The sequence below is a fragment of the Lithobates pipiens genome, unplaced genomic scaffold, assembly GCF_037356315.1.
Source record: "Lithobates pipiens isolate NorthernLeopardFrog02 unplaced genomic scaffold, aLitPip1_a1.2 Scaffold_27, whole genome shotgun sequence".
NCBI classification, from domain to species: Eukaryota; Metazoa; Chordata; class Amphibia; order Anura; family Ranidae; genus Lithobates; species Lithobates pipiens.
The window spans coordinates 184,920,545-184,941,155 of record NW_027507788.1 but is presented as its reverse complement, the minus strand read 5'-3'; the positions used below and the strand labels follow the sequence as shown (position 1 = coordinate 184,941,155).

The 20,611-nt window shown below is 46.4% G+C and overlaps 1 protein-coding gene across 1 annotated transcript in view; it reads left to right on the top strand.

The window, feature by feature from the left end:
- ACAD8 (acyl-CoA dehydrogenase family member 8) overlaps window positions 1-13,710 on the top strand; it is a 35,691-nt gene extending 21,981 nt beyond the window's left edge. Inside the window, exons 8-11 of the mRNA XM_077458002.1 lie at window positions 5,451-5,548; window positions 8,738-8,890; window positions 10,951-11,053; window positions 13,212-13,710. Coding sequence (XP_077314128.1) covers window positions 5,451-5,548; window positions 8,738-8,890; window positions 10,951-11,053; window positions 13,212-13,264 — 407 coding nt within the window. The 3' untranslated portion in view covers window positions 13,265-13,710. The remainder of the gene's footprint in view (window positions 1-5,450; window positions 5,549-8,737; window positions 8,891-10,950; window positions 11,054-13,211) is intronic.
- Window positions 13,711-20,611: the final 6,901 nt, after the last annotated feature.

Sequence of the window (20,611 nt, the reverse complement as noted above, 5' to 3'; positions counted from 1 at the left end):
GGTGGCGATCTGCGATTTTTAAGGGGACTGTAACATTATATCGGACACTTTTGATGCGTTTTTGGGACCATTGGCATTTATACAGCGATCAGTGCTATAAAAATGCACTGATTATTGTAAAAATGTCACTGGCAGGGAAGGGGTTAACATTAGGGGGCGATCAAGAAGTTAACTGTGTTCCCTCTCTGTGTTCTAACTGAAGGGGGGATAGGACTGTGTAGGGTAGAGGACAGATCGCTGTTCATACTTTGTATAAACACACGGTTGGTCTCTTCTCCCCTCAGAGAACCGGGATCTATGTGTTTACACACACACAGATCCCGATTCTTGGTGTGTCACGAGCGATCGCGGGAGCCCGGTGGTCTCACTCGCATCGGCTCTGGGGGCGAGCAGCGGGCATGCACGTGCCCCTAGTGGCCACGGGCGAAACGGCGTTACATAATGTCGTTACACCCAACCGTGCCATTCTGCCGCATTAAAACTGCGGTAAAGACAGAAGGATTTTTATCTTAATGCATTCTCTATGGATTAAGATAAAAATCCTAGGGTGTGCAGCTCCCCTCTCAGCCCCCCAATACTTACCTGAGCACAGCTCGATCCAGTGATGTTGCATGAGACACTCAGGTGTCCGGGACTCTCCCTCCTCATTGACTTAGATAGTAGCGAAGCTCCATTGGCTCCCACTGTTGTAAATAAGTCAGTGAGCCAACGAGGAGAGAGGGGGTGGAGCTGGGCCGCGACTTCATGTCTGAATGGACACACGGAGCTGTGGCTCTGCTTCGGTGCTCCCATAGAAAGTTGCTTGCTGTGGGGGCACTCAATAGGAGGGAGGGGCCAGGAGAGCTGAAGAGGGACCCGGGAAGAGGAGGATCCGGGCTGCTCTGTGCAAAAACCAAGTGCACAGAGAAGGGAAGTGTAACATGTTTATTTTTTAACAAAAAAAACAAACCAGAACTTTATTATCACTTCGGCTCTGTTCACACCGAATACCGATTTTCTGACGCCTCCCAGCCCTTTAAGAGCTTCTAAATGCCAGGAGGAGGGCATTGAAGTCATGTGACCGCTGTGATTGGCTGTCACAGCAGTCACACGAGCAGAAAGCTCCTGATCGCAAGTATGCATCCGGGACCTTTCTGGTTCCCCCCCAGTAACTGTGCCGGGCATGCGCACACAAAAGTGTATACATATGAAAATATGTGCACCACGTCAGGAAGAGGTTAAGCGGGCCATAGATAGATCGCATCTTGGCCGGTACTAGCCAAGATTCAATCCATCTATTGGCAGGCTGGTTGTACTGAAGTCGATCCATCGATTTACTTCAGTACAAACAGCCTGTCGGGTTACTTCATGCGATCACTGCCAGCGGCTAAAGACGCCAGCAGAGATCATTGAATAGCACTGTGGGAGGGATTCCTTGACTGTGTTGATGGGGGAATTAAGTAATTTTCTTTCCTTCCACCTGTGGTTGAAGCAAAGAAAATTGCATGATCTATGGAACTGCACAGCAGGAGAAGATCCAAGTTCAGACAGGCTTATTCATACTTCTTGCAGAGATTATGCGACCAAATAATTAGACTTGTGGATATTTACCAACATTTGAGGGAACCTGGAGCAGCATTTTTCCCAAGAAAGAAAAGCATTTCAGCTTTTTCCTCTCCCTTCATCCATCCCAGCAAGACTGTTATTGTTACTCCAGGATAAGCAATTATTGTCTAAATACATTGGTTCCCTGTGTGTTCGGCCTTGAATCTCAGTGTGCTCTGTGTGTTTCTTCAAGATCTGCACAGTAATCCGTTGTGAGATGTTACTTCCTGTAATACAGACCACTCACCTCTGCTCTCTCTCCTTGTGCAGGGAGACTGGTCTCGTCTCCACCCCCCTCTTGTAGTTTTCTGCAGGCAGCCTGTAGTGGGTGGGGTCTACTGAGTCCCTCCCACAGCACACAAATATTTTGTGTTAAAGCGGTATTAAACCCAAAAGCAAACATTTATTCTGTTGCAGCTTACAAATTCTTAGATGTGATGGCTGCATTCGTTTTCTTCTTTAGGCTTTCTTCTCTTTTCATCTGGTCATCCAGCCAGTAAGTTTGTTGTTTTTCAAAAGAACAAGCTCTCTTCTAGATATATCAGTTTACAGGGATGAGACAAACAATTTACCATTAACCAGTTCCCAACCGGCGCATGACGATGTACGTCGGCAGAATGGCACAGGCAGGCAAACTGGTGTACAGGTACGTCCAGTTGAATTTGCCTCCCTGCTATCGTGTGCGCACCGGTGGCAGCGCGCGCATGCAGGTCGAGACCCCCGTGAGTCCGGTCGGGGGTACCCGCGATCATCTCACGGGGAAGGAGAATGGGGAGATCCTGTTGTAAACAGCATCTCCCCATTCTGCCTAGCAACAAGTGACACTGATCTCTGCTTCCTGTGATTGGCGCAGAGATCAGCATTCACTAGCACACAGCCACGCCCCCCACAGTTAGTAACACGCCCCTAGGACACACTTAACTCCTACACTGCCACCCCCTGGTTAACACCTTCACTGCCAGTGTCATTTACACAGGAATCAGCAATGATTGCTGTATAAATGACAATGGTCCCAAAAATGACCTAGTGTGCCCGCCATAATGTCGCAGTCACAATAGAAATCACTGATCGCTGCCATTACTAGTAAAAAAAAAAAAAAAAATTATTAATAAAAATGCCATAAAACTATCCCCTATTTTGTAAACACTATAACTTTGGCGCAAACCAATCAATATTCGGTTATTGCAATTTTTTTATTTTTACCAAAATTATGTAGAAAAATATGTATCGGCCTAAACTGAGGAAAAAAAATGTTTTTTATATATTTGGGGGATATTTATTATAGCAAAAAGTAAAAAAATAATGTGTTTTTTTCAAAATTGTCACTTTTTTTTGTTTATAGCTCAAAAAATAAAAATCGCAGGGGTGATCAAGTACCACCAGAAGAAAGCTCTATTTGTGGGGAAAAAAATACTTCAATTTTGTTTGGGAGCCACTTCGCACGACCGCGCAATTGTCAGTTAAAGTGACGCAGTGCCGAATCGCAAAAAGTGGTCTGGTCATTGGCCTGTAAAATGGTCTGGTCTGAAAGTGATTAAATAGTTACATAGTAGGTGAGGTTGAAAAAATACACAAGTCCATTAACTCCAACCTATGTGTGTGATTATATGTCAGTATTACATTGTATATATGTTGCGGACGTTCAGGTGCTTATCTAATAGTTTCTTGAAACTATCGATGCCCCCTATTGATCGGTTGCTTACAATAATTATAGTAAAGAAAAAAAATGCGCTGGAAAAAAAGAAAGGAAAAAAAAAACCTGTAAAAAGCTGCAACACAAAGTGAGATACACACATATACAAATAAAACAAAAATGGTTGCGCTCTATGTATGACACCTGTAAATGTGATAATAAATAATAATCACATTAAACTTTTAAAAAGTCCCAAGATTGGACAGTGAACTCTAGGAGTGTTCAGTGGTATTAAGTGAAAGTTCCAATGTCAATCAATCAGATTTCCAATGAAGCAGTCTTTATCAAATGGTGAAGATATCGGTTTATAGTCTGTTCCAAAAATTGTGACTTTTCTTGCAAGCCCACCACCATAAGAAATGTGCGCTTACCAGCTGCACAGACAAATACTGCCTGTGGCTAACACCCAGCCAGGGCCTTTTCCTCAGTGGGGTTCCAATCCCAGTCCATTCACCGCACCGATCCTCTGGACCGTACATCTACAGACCCAGAACCTCCGATGACGCTTTTCGCTTGACGCCGTCATGGGGCTCCATGACGACGTAAGACCCGTGATGAAATGCATCGGGGGAGCGACATACTGACATCACCGTGTGCTACGTCCTGTTGTTTGTAGCATGGGAATGTGTATTGCAGCCAGCCAGGCCACTTATATTTTATCTCTATGTTTTTACACCTATTACGGCGCTTTGTAATTTTTTATATATTTAATAAATAACCTAGCGGGTTTTACCTATGGCTATCCATTGATATATTTTTCCGAGCCACGTTCGATCTGCCAGGCATTGAGTTGCACACCAGCTTCCATCTGAGATTCTGGGTCTGTGGATGTTGGGTCTGGAGGATCCCCTTATAGATGCAGTGATTGGACCGGGATTGGAACCCCACTGAGGAAAAGGCACGGGCTGGGTGTTAGCCACAGGCAGTATTTGTCTGTGCATCTGGTAAGCGTACATTTCTTAGCCCTTGAACACACGGTCGGAGATTCCGACGGAATGTATCCGATCGGACCGTTTTCTGTCAAATATTCCGACTGTGTGTGGTCTACATCGGACTGTTTCTATCGGAGTATCCGACGGATCAAGTTTTCCAACTTGTTGGTAAAATTTTCAGACAAAATGCTCCGATCGGACATACTCCGATCATGTGTAGAGAATTCCGATCGGACAAAGTGCCACGCATGCTCAGATCAAATTCCTGACACCAAAGCTATTGGCTACTAGCATGAACGTAGTCCCGTCGTAACAAAATAACGTCATCACGTCGGATTTTCCAACAACTTTGTCCGACCGTGTGTATGCAACAGTTTCGGACAAAATCCGACGGATTTGGTTGTCGGAATCTCCGACCATGTGTACAAGGGCTTATGGTGGTGGGTTTGCCAGAAAAGTCACAATTTTTGGAATAGACTATAAACCAATATCTTCACCATTTGATAAAGACTGCTTCATTGGAAATCTGATTGATATTGTAACTTTCACTTAATACCACTGAACACTCCTAGAGTTCAGTCAAATCTTGGGACTTTTTAATCGTTTTCATGTGATTATTATTTATTATCACATTTATAGGTGTTGGATATAGAGCTAAACCATTACAATACAATAATAGATTTTTATTTATACATGTAAAACCTTCATCTCCATCCCTGTGCTCCTTCATCCAGAGTGGGGGGCGCTCTAATACAGGAGGTGTGTTACTGGCCAGATTACCAGGTGAAAACAGGGGAGAGAAAAAAGCCTAAAAAAGAGAAAGCCACTAGAAAGCCAGCACATCTAAAGATTGTTAGGCTGCAATAGATTACATTTTTGGTTTTGAGTTTAATACTGCTTAAGGATTGAACAGTGAAAGGCAGTGTACAATTATAAGAAGCACCATGTGTTATTTCTTTATTTTATTTTATTTTTTTTGTACATATGAAATTACCAATGTTTGATGATCGGTTTGTTGCTTGCACACCATCATGTTTTGAAATTTGGGGTTGATTTACTAAAACTGGAGCGTGCAAAATCTGGTGCAGCTGTGCATGGTAGCCAATCAGCTTCTACCTTCAGCTTGTTCAGTTAAGCTTTGACAAAAAATCTGGAAGCTGATTGGTTTCTATGCAGAGCAGCACCGGATTTCGCTATCTACAGTTTTAGTAAATCTCCTCTTTTGTATTTTTGCTTTGCAGCCTCCTGTTCTCTGGGGGCCGCCCATGCCTCTGTCCTGCTCACCCGCGATCACATGGTTGTGAGAAAACAGTTTGGCGAGCCTCTGGCTAATTACCAGGTAAGATATCAATTCTGACACATATGTAGTCTGTTACTCACTGCTGACGTGTTAGTGATTGTCTTCCTATATACAGTATGGCCCCATTTCTCCATAAACTGGAAAGACAGGGCCTGTATAATGGAAGACAATCATTAACATGTCAGCAGCAAGTAACAACAAAGCAAATCAGTATTTTGCTGTTATATTGTAAGTCAACAGAACTGTAGCCGGATTGCTGTAGATAGGTGGAGGAGTTGGCAGTATCTGCATTGCCTAGCAACGGTCTCCAAACTGTGACCCACAGGCCAGATGCGGCCCTTTTCTGCGTTTATCTGGCCCTTGGGACAGTATTTCCCCCACTGATACAAGGTACTATTCCTCCCACTGACAGCAATGATGGGGCACTATTCCTCCCACTGACAGCAATGATGGGGTACTATTCCCCCCACGAACACCAGTGATGGGGTACTATTCCCCCCACGAACACCAATGATGGGGTACTGTTCCTCCCACCAGCACCAATGATGCAGTACTATTCCCCCCACCGACACCAATGATGCGGTACTATTCCCCCCACCGACACCAATGATGCGGTACTATTCCCCCCACCGACACCAATGATGCGGTACTATTCCCCCCACTGACACCAATGATGGGGTACTATTCCCCCCCAACTGACACCAATGATGGGTACTATTCCCCCCAACTGACACCAATGATGGGGTACTATTCCCCCCCACTGACACTAATGATGGGGTACTATTCCCCCCCACTGACACTAATGATGGGGTACTATTCCCCCCACTGACACCAATGATGGGGTACTATTCCCCCCACCGGCACCAATGATGCGGTACTATTCCCCCCAACAACACCAATGATGCAGTACTATTCCCCCCCCACTGACACCAATGATGCAGTACTATTCCCCCCCACTGACACCAATGATGCAGTACTATTCCCCCCCACTGACACCAATGATGCGGTACTATTCCCCCCCACTGACACCAACGATGGGGTACTATTTCCCCCACCGGCACCAATGATGCGGTACTATTCCCCCCAACTGACACCAATGATGGGGTTCTATTCCCCCCAACTGACACCAATGATGGGGTTCTATTCCCCCCAACTGACACCAATGATGGGGTTCTATTCCCCCCAACTGACACCAATGATGGGGTTCTATTCCCCCCACTGACACCAATGATGGGGTACTATTCCTCCCACTGACACCAATGATGGGGTACTATTCCTCCCACTGACACCAATGATGGGGCATTATTCGTTCCACTAATGGGAATGATGGGTTATTATTCCTCCGCTGGTACAAGTCACTATTTTTCCCACTGGCAGCAATGATGGGGCACTATTCCTCCCACCAACAGCAATGATGGGGCACTATTCCTCCACTGAGACAAGGCACTATTCCTCCCACTGACACCAATGATGAGGCACTATTCCTCCCACTGACACCAATGATGAGGCACTATTCCTCCCACTGACACCAATGATGGGGCACTATTCCTCCCACTGACAGCAATGATGGGGTATTATTCCTCCGCTGGTACAAGTCACTATTTTTCCCACTGACAGCAATGATGGGGCACTATTCCTCCCACCAACAGCAATGATGGGGCACTATTCCTCCCACCAACAGCAATGATGGGACACTATTCCTCCCACCAACAGCAATGATGGGACACTATTCCTCCACTGATAAAAGGCACTATTTCTCCCATTGACAGCAATAATGGGGCTCTATTTCTCCCATTGACAGCAATAATGGGGCACTATTCCTCCCCCTGACACCAATGATGGGGCACTATTCCTCCCACTGACACCAATAATGGAGCTCTATTCCTCCCACTGACACCAATGATGGGGCTTTATTCCTCCCACTGACACCAATGATGGGGCTCTAGTCCTCCCACTGACACCAATGATGGGGCTCTATTCTTCCCACTGATACCAATGATGGGGCACTATTCCTTCTGCCAACAGCAGCGATGGGGCACTATTTCTCCCACTGACACTGATGGAGCACTATTCCTACCCCTAATGCTAAAGATGCAATATTTACTCCCACTGACACCAGGACTTTTTGTACCTCCACTGGCTACAGTTCAGCCCCCCTAATGTCTGAAGGACAGTAAACTGGCCCTTTGTTTGAAAAGTTTGGGGACTCTTGGCCTACAGCAACCAAAGAGGTCCCAGAGGATTGTGGTGGCTATGGACCTATTCAATTGAAAGATCAACCCTAAAGCTGGCCATAGATGGATGAAATCTTGGTTAGTTCAGCAGGAACTGGCTGAGGTTCGATCCATCTGTGGGCAGGCTATTTGTACTCAGGTCAATCCATCGATCCATCTGTAGATACTTGCCTATTTTCCACCTGCTCTGGTCATGTGATCCTCTGTGTCAGTCAGTGGAGGCTGCAGGGGAGAGGAGAAGGCACTCGGCAATGCCTGGGAATTTCAGGAGTGGTGACCTCAACCATAGTCTCCCATGTTCCAGCCATTGTTGGCACCAACTCTTCCCCACTGCAGCTGCTGTTGGCTGGCACAGGGGAGCTGGATTACATGGCTGGACCAGAGCCGTCTGAAAATAGTTAAGCCTACTTCTCTCGTCTTCGCTCCCTCCTGTAGTTTCTGGCAAGCAACCTGTAAGTGGGTGGAGCCTGCTGGCCCCTCCCACAGCTCTATCCTCTGTACAGGCTATGTACAGCACAGTGATGTCACTGCTACTTTATCAAAACAATATCTGGGTCTGAAAGGCATTTGGTGCTCACAAAGTGGTTTATATCCTTTGCGGTTATTGAGGAATATATCTCTCTATGGCTAATTTTTGATTGATCCACAAAAGAACACCAACCACACGTGCATATTTGGGGCCATTATTTAAAAATTACAATCATGAATTTTTTTTATTTTTTTTTCAAATATGGTTTTTATTAACGCCCAACATGGGCTAAGGCAGTGCAATACAGGCATAAACGCAGTCATAAGTAATATCATCAAAAATATAAAAATAGAAAAGAGGAAACAAGGTTTCGCGCATACATTTTATCCTAAAGCTGTGTTACACAGAGAAAACATTTCCTGAGTTAGTGCTAAATCATTAATATTTTCATTCATCGCTTTCATTCTTCATTGTAAGTCCCATGGGGTTGATGTTTTGTTACAACATTGTATGTATCGCACACAGTATCTTCAGTTCCGACTGGCAGAGATGGCGACACAACTGGTGACAGCACGGCTTATAGTACGACACGCGGCACAGGCACTCCAAGAGGGACATGGCGATGCGGCGACTATCTGCGCTATGGCAAAGCTGTATGCCACAGATGAGTGCTTTAAGGTAGGTTATGAGAATCTAGTGTCTCTCAATTAGATGAGCCGGTCTATGGATGGGCCAAGCCGGCCATAGATGGTGCGATTTCCTTTCCTGCAACCCTAGATTGCAGTTAAGAAAATCACTTGATTTCCTTCTCCAGAACTATTGTGTTCTTTAATGGGGGGGGGGGGGCTATAGCCACTGACAATAATTGCATGAAAAAAATCCAACATGTTGGTTGTACCCAAGTCGATCAATGGATCCACTTTGGTACAATCAGGCTGCCCCATACATGGTTAGACTCTCGGCCGGTCCCTGCTGAACCAGCGGAGATTTACGCCCGGTTTTATATGCTTTCCATTTACAGAGGTGAATGGTCTGGAATTTAAGGGAAAGAAAAATTGCTTGATTGCTCGAGCCAGTGTTGATGGGGGAATCCCCTCTGCAGCTCTATTGTGTTTATCCCATCCGTACAATGTTCACTGCTGGCATCTATTGCCACCGGCAGTGATCGCACACAAAAGAAATCAAAAACAGACCGGCTGGTTGTACTGAAATCAGTCAATAGATTGACTTAAAGACAACCAGCCTGCCCGCAGAGGGATCTATTGCCAGCTTAAAGTGATTGTAAAGGAAAAAATGTTGTTTAAAAAAAATAACAAACATATCATACTTACCTGGTCTGTGCAATGGTTTTACGCAAAGCAGCCCAGATCCTCCTCTCCTGTTGCCACCCTTGCCGAGCACATGAATTCCTATGGCAGGGGTGGTTTCGGAAGCACCTGATTAGAGCCAGATGCTCTAATAGACTTCAAAATAGGGTGGACTCGGGGCGCAGAGCATTGTCTGGAGCCTACCCAGGTGTGTTGCAACAGCGAATGAATATTTGTTGTTGCAATATGATCCTCCTCCTGGCCAATCGGGAAGCGTGTCTGATACCCATCACCCGATTGTCTGAAAGGACAGGTGTTTCTATCGGATGCCTAGGAGGAGATGCAAGGCTGAAGCGAGGAGGAGAAGAGCCTCTGGCTGATACCTGGATGCCCGATCCCCACCACTGCCTAGTGCCCCGATCCCCACCGCTCCCCGGATACCCGACACCCACCGCTGCTTGGTGCCTTGATCCCCGCCGCTCGGATGCCTGATCCCTTGCAGCTGCTTGGTGCCCAGATACCCACTGCTCCTCGAATGCCCGACCCACACCGCTGCTTGATGCTCTGATCCCCGCCGCTCCTCAGATGCCTGATCCCCGCCGCTCCTCGAATGCCCACCGCCTAGATGGGTTAAGTGCTGGTGGACTGACCAGCAGACAGTGGGGGGGGTTTGAGGTGCCGTGGCAGGTCGGGGGATTTGTTTGCCGCGCCCCCCCAAACAATGGGCAGGGGAGTTTTGGGAGCACTATATACAGTGCCCCAAAGATGCTGCTTGCAGGACTTTTCCAAACGTCCCGCAAGAGCACTGTCCAGATGTGAAAGCACCTATTGCAGAGAATGGGAGGCCGTTTTTAGGCGCTTTACAGGCGCTAAAACGCCTGAAAACCGCCTCAGTGTGAAGGACCTAAGGCTCCATTCACACTTGTCGTGTGACTTTGGAGTGCAACGTTGATGCAACTTTGCATGGGTGCGACTTGCATGTGACTTGTGTCTCTGCAAATTCCGACCCACTGTTGCATGTAAAACATTTAGGTATGACTTTCATGCAACTTTCGAGGGTTAACATTACCGTCTATTACCCTCAAGTTGCATGAACTACTTTGAAATCGCTGCAACTTTGAGTTGCACATTATATGAATGGTTATCATCTGAAAACATGGGGTAGGACTTGACTTGCAAGTCGCACAATTGTCAATGAGGTATAAGACATGAATTTAGGCAAAACAAAGGATTTCCCTTTACTTTGAAAAGATAACTTTTTGCTTCCAGTTATGTCTTCAGACAGGAAGTGAAGGGAAATTTCCCCCTTGGTATTTTAACCATTTTCATCTCTACTTAAAAACTTACAAAAAAAAGGATTTAGAGTTCTAGATTTTCTGAGATGTAGAATAAGTTGTAGGAATGATGCTGATCATCCCATGATTGTTGCAGGTCTGTAACCAGGCGCTCCAGATGCACGGCGGATACGGTTACTTGAAAGATTACGCCGTTCAGCAGTACGTCCGAGACATCCGCGTTCATCAGATCCTCGAGGGTACGTTTTTGTTGCCATGCGGTAAAACTTTTGTAACGCTAGGTTCACATTATTGTGGGTCAGGAAGGAACCCCTACCCCCACCCGTCGGCAGACGCGCCGCATTTTCGCATGTACTAAATGCTGCAGCACCATGCGGCTCAGTGTGGTGCGATTCAAAAAGGTTCATGGACTTCTTTCTCCGTGTTTCTCCAAGTAGGGCAGCCCATTGAAATGACTGGTCTGCCTGGACGGAAAACGAGGGTCGCACAGATCTGAATGGAGCCTTAGACCCCTTTCACACTGGGGTAGCCTGTGCGTTAGCGGTAAAGCGACACTCGTTTTAGCTGTATCTTACTGCTGTTTAAGCAGAGCTTTTCGGCCTCTAGCGGGGCACTTTTAACCTCAACGAAGGGGTTACAAATGCCCATGTTGCGATGCTTCTGAAGCGCTGCTCATTCATTGCAAGGGGCAGGGACGGTTTTAGGTGCGCTGTATACAGCACTCTCAAAATGTCTCAAAGATGCTGCTTGCAGGACTTTCCCAGACTTTCACACTGGGGCTGCAGGTGAGGCAGGTTTCAGGCGTTTTACAGGTGCTATTTCTAGCGCTATAACGCTATAAAAAAAAAAAAGTTGGTCCAGTAGTAGCGTCACTAGGGTTGGTGTCACCCGGTGCGAAAAAAAATTGTGTCACCCCCGCCCCCAACCAGCTATAGTCCTCCCTCAGTATAGACCCCCCACTATGTGCAGACCCCCCTCCCTCAGCACAGACCCCCCCAACTCAGCATAGACCCCCCTCCACTAACTATAGACCCTGCTCTCTCAGTATAGACCCCCCACTAAGTGCAGATCCCCCTCCCTCAGTATAGACCCCTCCCCCTCAGTATAACTCAGTATAACCCTCCCGCATCAGTATAGACCCCCCTCAGTGGATACCCCCCATCGGTATAGACTCCCTCAGTGCTTGTACTTAAAGCAGAACTAAACCCTCCTATCATTAAAGCCTGGTATACAATAAAAGTTATTTTTTTTTGTTGTTTTTTTTCAAGCGGGTTGAACAGAAAAAAAATTACCCCGCTGTACTAATGTCAGATCATTAGTACAGCGATCTCCCCCTCTGAGCTGTTGTGTTCTGACAGGGCGATGCCCATATCCAAATGGCCAGCTTCTGTCGGACCAGCTGATATATACACACAGCCTTTGCTCCAGCCCTAATTGCCAGTGTGAATGTAGTCTATGTATGTACTGTGGTAGAGGAGGCGGTTGTAGTTGGGGGGGGTGCAATTAAAATCTAGTGGGGAAGAGGCATGGCCTACCCCAGCAATTCCCCCCCCCCCCCCCCCACACCTGGCATCCCGCCAGACAGGCAATTTGGCTGTCTTGTCAATGTAGGCTGCTATGTTTGCATGGCATCCCTACATATGTGCATGAGCCTGGCTTGTCTGTGTTGGCTGCTATGCTTGCACGGAATCCCTCCTGGTGGGCCCAGGGCGCGGGTTTGACAGCCCTGCTTTACAGCCAAGGAAGCTGCCATCTTAAAGTGGAACTTCAGTCATTTTTTCATCTTTCCATTTATTAAATCTTGTTGTTTTAACTTTGGATAGTAAAACATTTTTTCTCTGCCAGTAAATACCTTCTACAGCCCACTTCTTGTTTCTTGTCTGGTAAAAAGCCTAGGCTTATGACCTCATGCACAGCTCTCTCAGTTTGCCAGGAAGAGGGGGGGGGGGGTCATAAGAGGACCAATGAGAGCTGCAGAGCTGGAGGTGTGTGTCTGTGTAAATCCAGGAACTGAACAGGTAGCAGCTTCAGCTGCCCACAGTTAAAATGGCTGCAGCCAGACTCAGTGGAGGGAGATTTCTGCAGCATATTTGGCAAGAATCACAGTATATATAAAATAATATGCAAAGTGGTTGGAGGGAAGCTTCAGAATGGCAAATGTGTTTTTATTACAAATGATGTGAACAGACTGCAGTTCCTCTTTCAGCTCTGTCTAATCTTCAGCTTCCATGGTGCCGTCACCCGGTAATGCACCACGCATTTGATGGCTTGACAGTTTGATTGAAAGCACAAGAAACTGACCAATGGGTTTCGTTTCCGCTTCATCTCTAAAAACGAAAGACCGTTTCAGTCCGTGAATTGCCTAGTTAATGCTTTCTTTTCCTTTTGTCCTATCAGGGACCAATGAGGTGATGCGGATGATCGTGGCCAGGAACCTTTTGCAGGGATGAGGACTTATTGAGGACTTCTCTCCATCATATGACATCACAGGGGATCAGATGACATTATCACTAAGCCCCTCCATACATGATGTTAGAAGGGGCAGGACTGGGATCTGGGGGCTTTTCTATGGGTGTCGGACTCTGATTGTCTCTGTGTGGAGGTGTAGCTGTTGTTTGTATTGGAAGTGATTGTGTGGCTGGATCCTGTATGGCTATTGGGGAGTAGAGAAGTAACCTCACCGAGGCACGAGGCCCACAGCGCGCCAGGGAGGTCATCCTGATCTGAACGTTGGTTGGACTCGTGAAACGGACGCCTTCAGCTTCATTATAATGTTCTTTTCTTTTGTTTGTATAAATGGACTGGGATGTTTTTTTGTTGTTTTTTTTTCATTGCTGCTTCCTATCTGAACATAGCAATGAAGATCTAGTATCAAATATATATTTAACTAATTGGATTGGAACATTTTCCTTTTATATCTCGTGTAGATACAAACCCACTCACTGAAACCTGTTAAACGTTATCATTGTTAACCTCTTGGCGCCTCCCGGCCCTTTAAGAGGTTTAGGGAGGCGGGGCTTATGATCACGTGACCGCCATGAGCAATCTTTCTGTTATCTGCTAACCATGTTGGGAACGCGCGGGGCGCACGCTCGTGGCACCACTGTATTCACACCAATTCACGCAAATATGCAGCCGCTGGGGATCCTGCCATAAAGAATCTTGTTTGGGCTTTTCCTGTTATAGGGTGGCAACGCTCTGTCCATGCCTCCTAGTTGCGTTGTCACCCTGTCACATGAACTTCCTACTTAGGCTGGCTTCACACTGAGGCGGTATCCAGGCATTTTAGCGATAGAAATAGCCTCTAAATAATGCCTGAAAACCGCCTCCCATTTATTTTACTGTGACTTCACACTGGGGTGGTGCGATTACGGGATGTTAGGAAAAGTCCTGCAAGCAGCATCTTTGGGGCGGTTTGGGAGCGCTGTATACAACTAGGGCTGGAGCGATTAATCAATATTATCGATAATGAACATCGTTGGCAACGATTTTCATTATTGATTAGTTGGTCCGCACCTTCCTCCCTGACAGTCCGTTTAGAATCCTCATGTGTACAAGGCGTCCGCACCTCTCCTCCTCGCTGACGTCAGCTCCCCCCTCAGCTCTGCCCGCTGCTGCCTGGAAGGAGGGAATAGAGCGAGAGGCGAGAAGCAGCCGTCCTCTCTCCTCCTCGCTGACGTCAGCTCCCCCTTCAGCCCTGTCTGCTGCTGCCTCAAGGGAAGAGAGAGAGAGGCAAGAAGCAGCCGTGATATAAGGTGTATACAATACTAGTAGCAGTATATACATTGTGATAAGTGCCCCTTGACTTGATCATAAGTATTTCTGGGGGGGGTTATTGCCCCATCATTGGTGTTGCGGGGGGTGGGTGGAATAGTGCCCCATCATAGGTTTTCTGGGGGGGGTGCACCTTTGGTGTTGCTGGGGGGGGGGATAGTGCCCCATTGGTGTTGGGGGGGAGTGGCAATTGTTGTTGCTGGGGGGGTGCCCCATTGGTGTTGCTGGGGGGGGGGGAGTCCCCTATTGGTGTTGCTGGGGGGGGGAGTGCCTCATTGGTGTTGGGGGGGGAGTGCCTCATTGGTGTTGCTGGAGGGGTGCCCCACTGGTGTTGCTGGGGGGGAGGGAGTGCCCCATTGGAGTTGCTGGAGGGGAGGGAGTGCCCCATTGGTGTTGCTGGGGGGGGGGCCCATTGGTGTTCCTTGGAGGGGGGATAGTGCCCCATTGGTGTTCCTTGGAGGAGGGATAGTGCCCCATTGGTGTTCCTAGGAGGGGGGGATAGTGCCCCATCATTGGTGTTTCCGGGAGGAATAGTGCCCCATAATTTTCATTATTACTTTAAATAAATGGAAAAATTGCATATTACTTTATTTTTTTATTTTTATGATTTTATCCGATTAATCAAAAGCACTGATCGTCCAACTAATTGATTTCTGAAAATAATCATTAGTTGCAGCCCTATATACAGCGCTCCCAAAATGTCCTGTCCATTGAAATGAATGGGCAGCGCTTCTGAAGCGCCGCAACACGGGGGTTAAAATCACCCCCTCTAGCAGCCGGAAAGTGTCGGCAATAAGAGCGGCGCTTTAATGCTCGGCGGCCCCAGTGTGAAAATAGCCTTAAAGTGGTTGTAAACCTCAGACATGAAATATGAACAAAGCAAAGCCTTTTATAGTGTCTCAGTTATAAGCACTAAGCCCTGGTTCTTCACATCAGTGGGATTTGTACGTCCGATTTCACTGCAGCTTCAGTTAGAAGAAGTCAATACAAGTCGCAGTGAAATCGGAAAAAAGTATTTTTGGATTTCGAATTCCTGAATTTATTCAAAATAACGAATTTTGATCATAACGAATGACTCGAAAAACTGAAAAAAAAAAAAACACTTTTTGGCAGTGCACATGAGGTCTAATAGTTTACCCCTTGAGATCTGATGCTTTTTCAAAGTGTTCTTTTCATTTTTTTGAGCAGTGTATCAGCTTCCATCTCTTATTTTTAAAGCTTAACTGAACAAGCGGAAGCTGGAATCTGATTGGCTGCTCCCATTGTGATAATATTCCCCCATTCCCAGTGCCAGTGGTTAGGTTTACATTAGGGGGGCTGGCTTTAGGGCCGAAACAACTAATCAATTAATCAACAACTAATCGATTATGAAAATAGTTGTCAACTATTTTCATAATGGATTAATCGGTCAGCCAATTAGTTGGACTGCATACAGAAAGCATTATTTGTTTACATATCCAGAAATACAGTGCAGCACACATACAGCTCAGTACACTGTCCATACATGTCAGTAGATGCCTGAGAAGTTGTGAATGTGTGAGGAGCATTGCCTCATGGGACATGTAGTCCTGGGCAGGAAGTGAGTGGTTCTAAAGGCAGAAGATTTTTTACCTTGCTATAGGGGGCTCTCTATAATATACTTTGCAGCTTGCTATTGGGGCATTCTGAAGGCAGAAGGAGCCAGAAGCGTCGGTGGGGGGGACCTCAGAAGAGGAGAATCGGGACTGCTCTGTGCAAAACCATTACACAGAGCAGGTAAATATAACATGTTTGTTGTTTAAAAAAAAATAAAAATCACTTTAGCCACCTACATACACCCCCTTTCTGCTCAGGCCATTTTTTAGCTTTGAGCGCTGTCACACTTTGAATGACAATTGCATGGTCAGGCTACACTGTAACTATGTGACATTTTTATAATTTTCTTCACACAAATAGAGCTTTCTTTTGGTGGAATTTAATCACTGCTAGGTTTTACATTTTTTACTAAAAAACAAAACAAAAAAAAAAAAAGAGAAATTGTAAAAATAAAAAAAGTTTTTTTAGTTTCTGTCAGTAAATTTTGTAAATAAGTAATTTTTCTCCTTCACTGATAGGCACTGATGAGGCGGCGAATATGGGCACTGATGAGGAGGCACCAATATGCCTCACTTATGGGCACTGATATGTGGCACTGATAGGCGGCACTGGTGGGCACAATAGGCAGCACTGGTGGTCACTGATAGATGGCATTGGGAGGCACTGATGGGCAGCAATGCCAGGAGGCACTGATAGCCAGCACTGACTGGCATCACTATTGGGCACTGATTGCTGGTACCGATTTGAAAAAAAAAAAAGTTTCTTAGTTTCTGGCAGTAAATTTTGTAAATAATTTTTCTCCTTCACTGATGGGCACTGATAGGCTCCACTGATGGGCACTGATGAGGTGGTACTAATATACCACACTTATGGGCACTGATAATGAGGCACTGATAGGTGACACTGATAGGCGGCACTGATAGGCGGCATGGATGGGCACGATAGGTGGCACTGATGGGCAGCACTGATAGCACTAACTGGCATCACTATTGGGCACTGATTGCTGGCACTGGTGGGCACTGATTGCTGGTACTGATTTCCGTCACTTCTGGCGCTATATTGTAATCGGGGCACTGATGATCCAGCAAAAGATTGAGAGCATGTTCTCAATTTTTCAGACGAAAAAGGTTTCTATCGGAAATTCCGATCGTCTGTGGCAATTCCGACGCGCAAAATTCCGATGCATGCTTGGAAACAATTTGACGGATGCTCGAAAGCATTGAACTTAATTTTCGCGGCTCATCATAGTGTTGTAAGTCACCGCGTTCTTGATAGTTGGAATTTGGTGTGTCCATGTGTAGGCAACACAAGCATGAGCGGAATTCCATCAGAAAAACCATCCAAGGCTTTTCAGACGAAAATTCCGATCGTGTGTATGTGGCATTAGGCCTCTTTCACACGGACGGCCCGTTCAGGTCCACCTGTCAGTTTTTTAGGCGGACCTGAATGGATGCTCCATAGACCTCTATGGAGCGACGGATGTCAGCAGTGACATGTCCGCTGATATCCGACCCGCTCCAATCTGAAAAAGTGTGACGGAGGAAAACCCTACTTTTCCATCCATCATCGGATCAGATGAAAACGGACTCTATGGTCCATCCTCAGCCGATCCCCCATAGAGGAGAGCAGCACACAGTGTGCAAAGACAGACCTGTCATCTTCCTGCTCAGCAGGGATCAGAGCGGAGCCCATACACAGATACACGCCTTTTGTGAAAGTAGACATTCCAAGGTATTTAGTAAGATGCATCGTGAGGTTTTTGATGTCATTTTTTCCCACAATTCTTTGCCAAATCAAGATTTATTTTTTTTCCCCACAAAATTGTCATTGTAATAGGTTAGCGAAGATTACTACCACTTTAATATCACAGGATGCCAGGAGCCTCTCGGGGGGCCTCTACTGACCCGGTGGCACTTGGGCAATGCCCAACTGCATAGTTGCCAACATTTCAAAAATATTTTCAGGGCTGACACCCCCTATGTTCCTCTATACAACACAGTAGTAATCACAAAATGAAATGAGTACTAATAATGGGCAGAACAAATATAAGGACTGAGAAGATTTCCTTTAGTTACTAACAAAAGTGTGGCACTTGAGGATATTCAATATCATTTTAAAGAACTGTTTTGTGATTAAGGGGCATAGGGAAGGAGTATGGATGGTATAAAAGTGGTAAGTATGTGCAGGTGAGGGAGAGGAATGTGGAGGGTCTAACAGTGGGCACTATGTACAGGAGCAGAGTATGGAGGGTATAACGGTGGGCACTATGTACAGGAGAGGAGTGTGGAGGGTATGGCCGTGGGCACTATGTACAGGAGATAAGTGTGAGGGTATGACAGTGGGCAGTATACACAGCAGAGGGGTGTGGAGGATGCCAGTGGGCAGTATGTATAGGAGAGGAGTGTGGAGGGTATACCAGTGGGCAGTATGTACAGGAGAGGAGTGTGGAGGAGATGACAGTAGGAAGTATGTACAGGAGAGGAGTGTGGAGGGTATGATGGGGGCAGTATGTACAGAAGAGGATAGTGGAGAGAAAGACAGTTGGCAGTATGTACAGGAGAGAAGTGTGGAGGGTATGACAGTTGGAAGTATGTACAGGAGAGGAGTGCTGAGGGTATGATGGAGGCAGTATGTACAGGAGAGGAGTGTTGAGGGTATGATGGGGGCAGTATGTACAGGAGAGGAGTGTGGAGGGTATGATAGGGGCAGTATGTACAGGAGAGGAGTGTAGTGGGTTTGATAGTGGGCAGTATGTACAGGAGAGGAGTGTGGAAGGTATTATGGGTGGCAGTATTAAGAGGAGTGTGTGATGGGGCAGTATATACAGGAGAGGAATATGGAGGGTATGACATTGGGTGGTATGTACAGGAGAGGAGTGTGGTGGAATTACAGTGGGCAGTATGCACAGGAGAGGAGTGTGGAAGCTATGACAGCCAGCCCTATGTACAGTAGAGACGTTTATGACAATGGACACTATGTACAGGAGAGGAGTGTGGGAGGGTATGACAGTGGGCAGTATGTACAGGAGAGAAATGTGAATGGTATGACAGTGGGTGGTATGTACAGGAGAGGAGTGTGGAAGGTATGACATGTGAGCAGTATGTACAGGTGAGCAGTTTGTAGGGTATGATAGTTGGGCGGTATGTACAGGAGAGGAGTGTGGAAGATATGACGAGTGAGCACTATGTATAGGAGAGGAGTGTGGAGGGTATGTATGACAGTGGGCAGTATGTACAGGAGAGGGGTGTGGTGGGTATGACAGTGAGCAGTATGTACAGGAGAGGGGTGTGGTGGGTATGACAGTGAGCAGTATGTACAGGAGAAGAGTGTGGAGGGTATGACAGTGAGCAGTATGTACAGGAGAGAAGTGTGTTGTCAGTCTTCTCCCCTGTTCCCGGCTGAGCGGCCTGCAGTGAGCCATCTCGCGGGCTGTTTCGCCGTACAGAGGAGAAGGAGACTGGATTGAAGCCGCTGTTGCTGCATGCCTGCAGTGTGAGAGGCTTGGGGCAGGAACTTCAGCGAGCGGAGCTTGGAGTCCTGGAGGCCGGTCAGAGTAGCAGCTGGAGACGGAGCTGGATGGTAAACTATCATACAAGCCCTGGAAAGCTCTGCGTGGACGGCTCCTCCTCTGGAGGCACCCGAGGGGTGTTGAAAGGTCCAGAGGATTGTGACTCACTGAGGGAGCAGTGAAGGTGCAAGGAGACTCTCGGAGCCTCATAACGCTGCTGGACTATCTGAACTGCAGGGCTGGGTAGGGGTACCTATTTTGTATAATAAAGTAAAAGTGCTCCTGTTTGGAGCAGGATCAGGAGGAAGAGGACTTGTTGCTTAAATTTAAAAGATGTCTGTTCTGATCTGCTTCGGTCCATAATGCTGCATTTGTGGATAGACGGATCCTTTTTTACTGTTTTATATGCAGAAGTTTGAAAAATTTCCCTATCAGCTAGCCTGCATATACTAACCTGCTTGACTGCCCTGTTGCTTGCTAGCTATGTGCAAAAACCCTTTCTTTTTTTGATAAACTCTACAAAGAAGAAACGCATAAACTTACTTGCTCATATTTTTACATCTATCTGCATATCTTCCTACAAAGCTAAAGAGGAGGAAGAATACCCCTTCGTATATAGGAGTTTTCTTGTTTTTTGTTTGTAGAGACTGTCCTGGGGGGCCCTCCCTCCCCTAAGAAGTCGAAGGGGAAAAAGTACATTGACATCCAAGGCTGGCCCTCCTTTCCTTATTTTTTTTTTTTTTTTTTTGGATGAACCATTATGTCTGAATAAATCAGAAGACTAAATATAAAGTATCTATACATTGGTACACTCACCAGTACAAGCCAGTATCCTCATTTCTGTTCCACCCGCACTTTTTTTTTTTATATACCCCTGTTGATACACCATATAGATCTACTCTCTATCTACATATCTGCCTGCATTTTTATTTGTAAATTG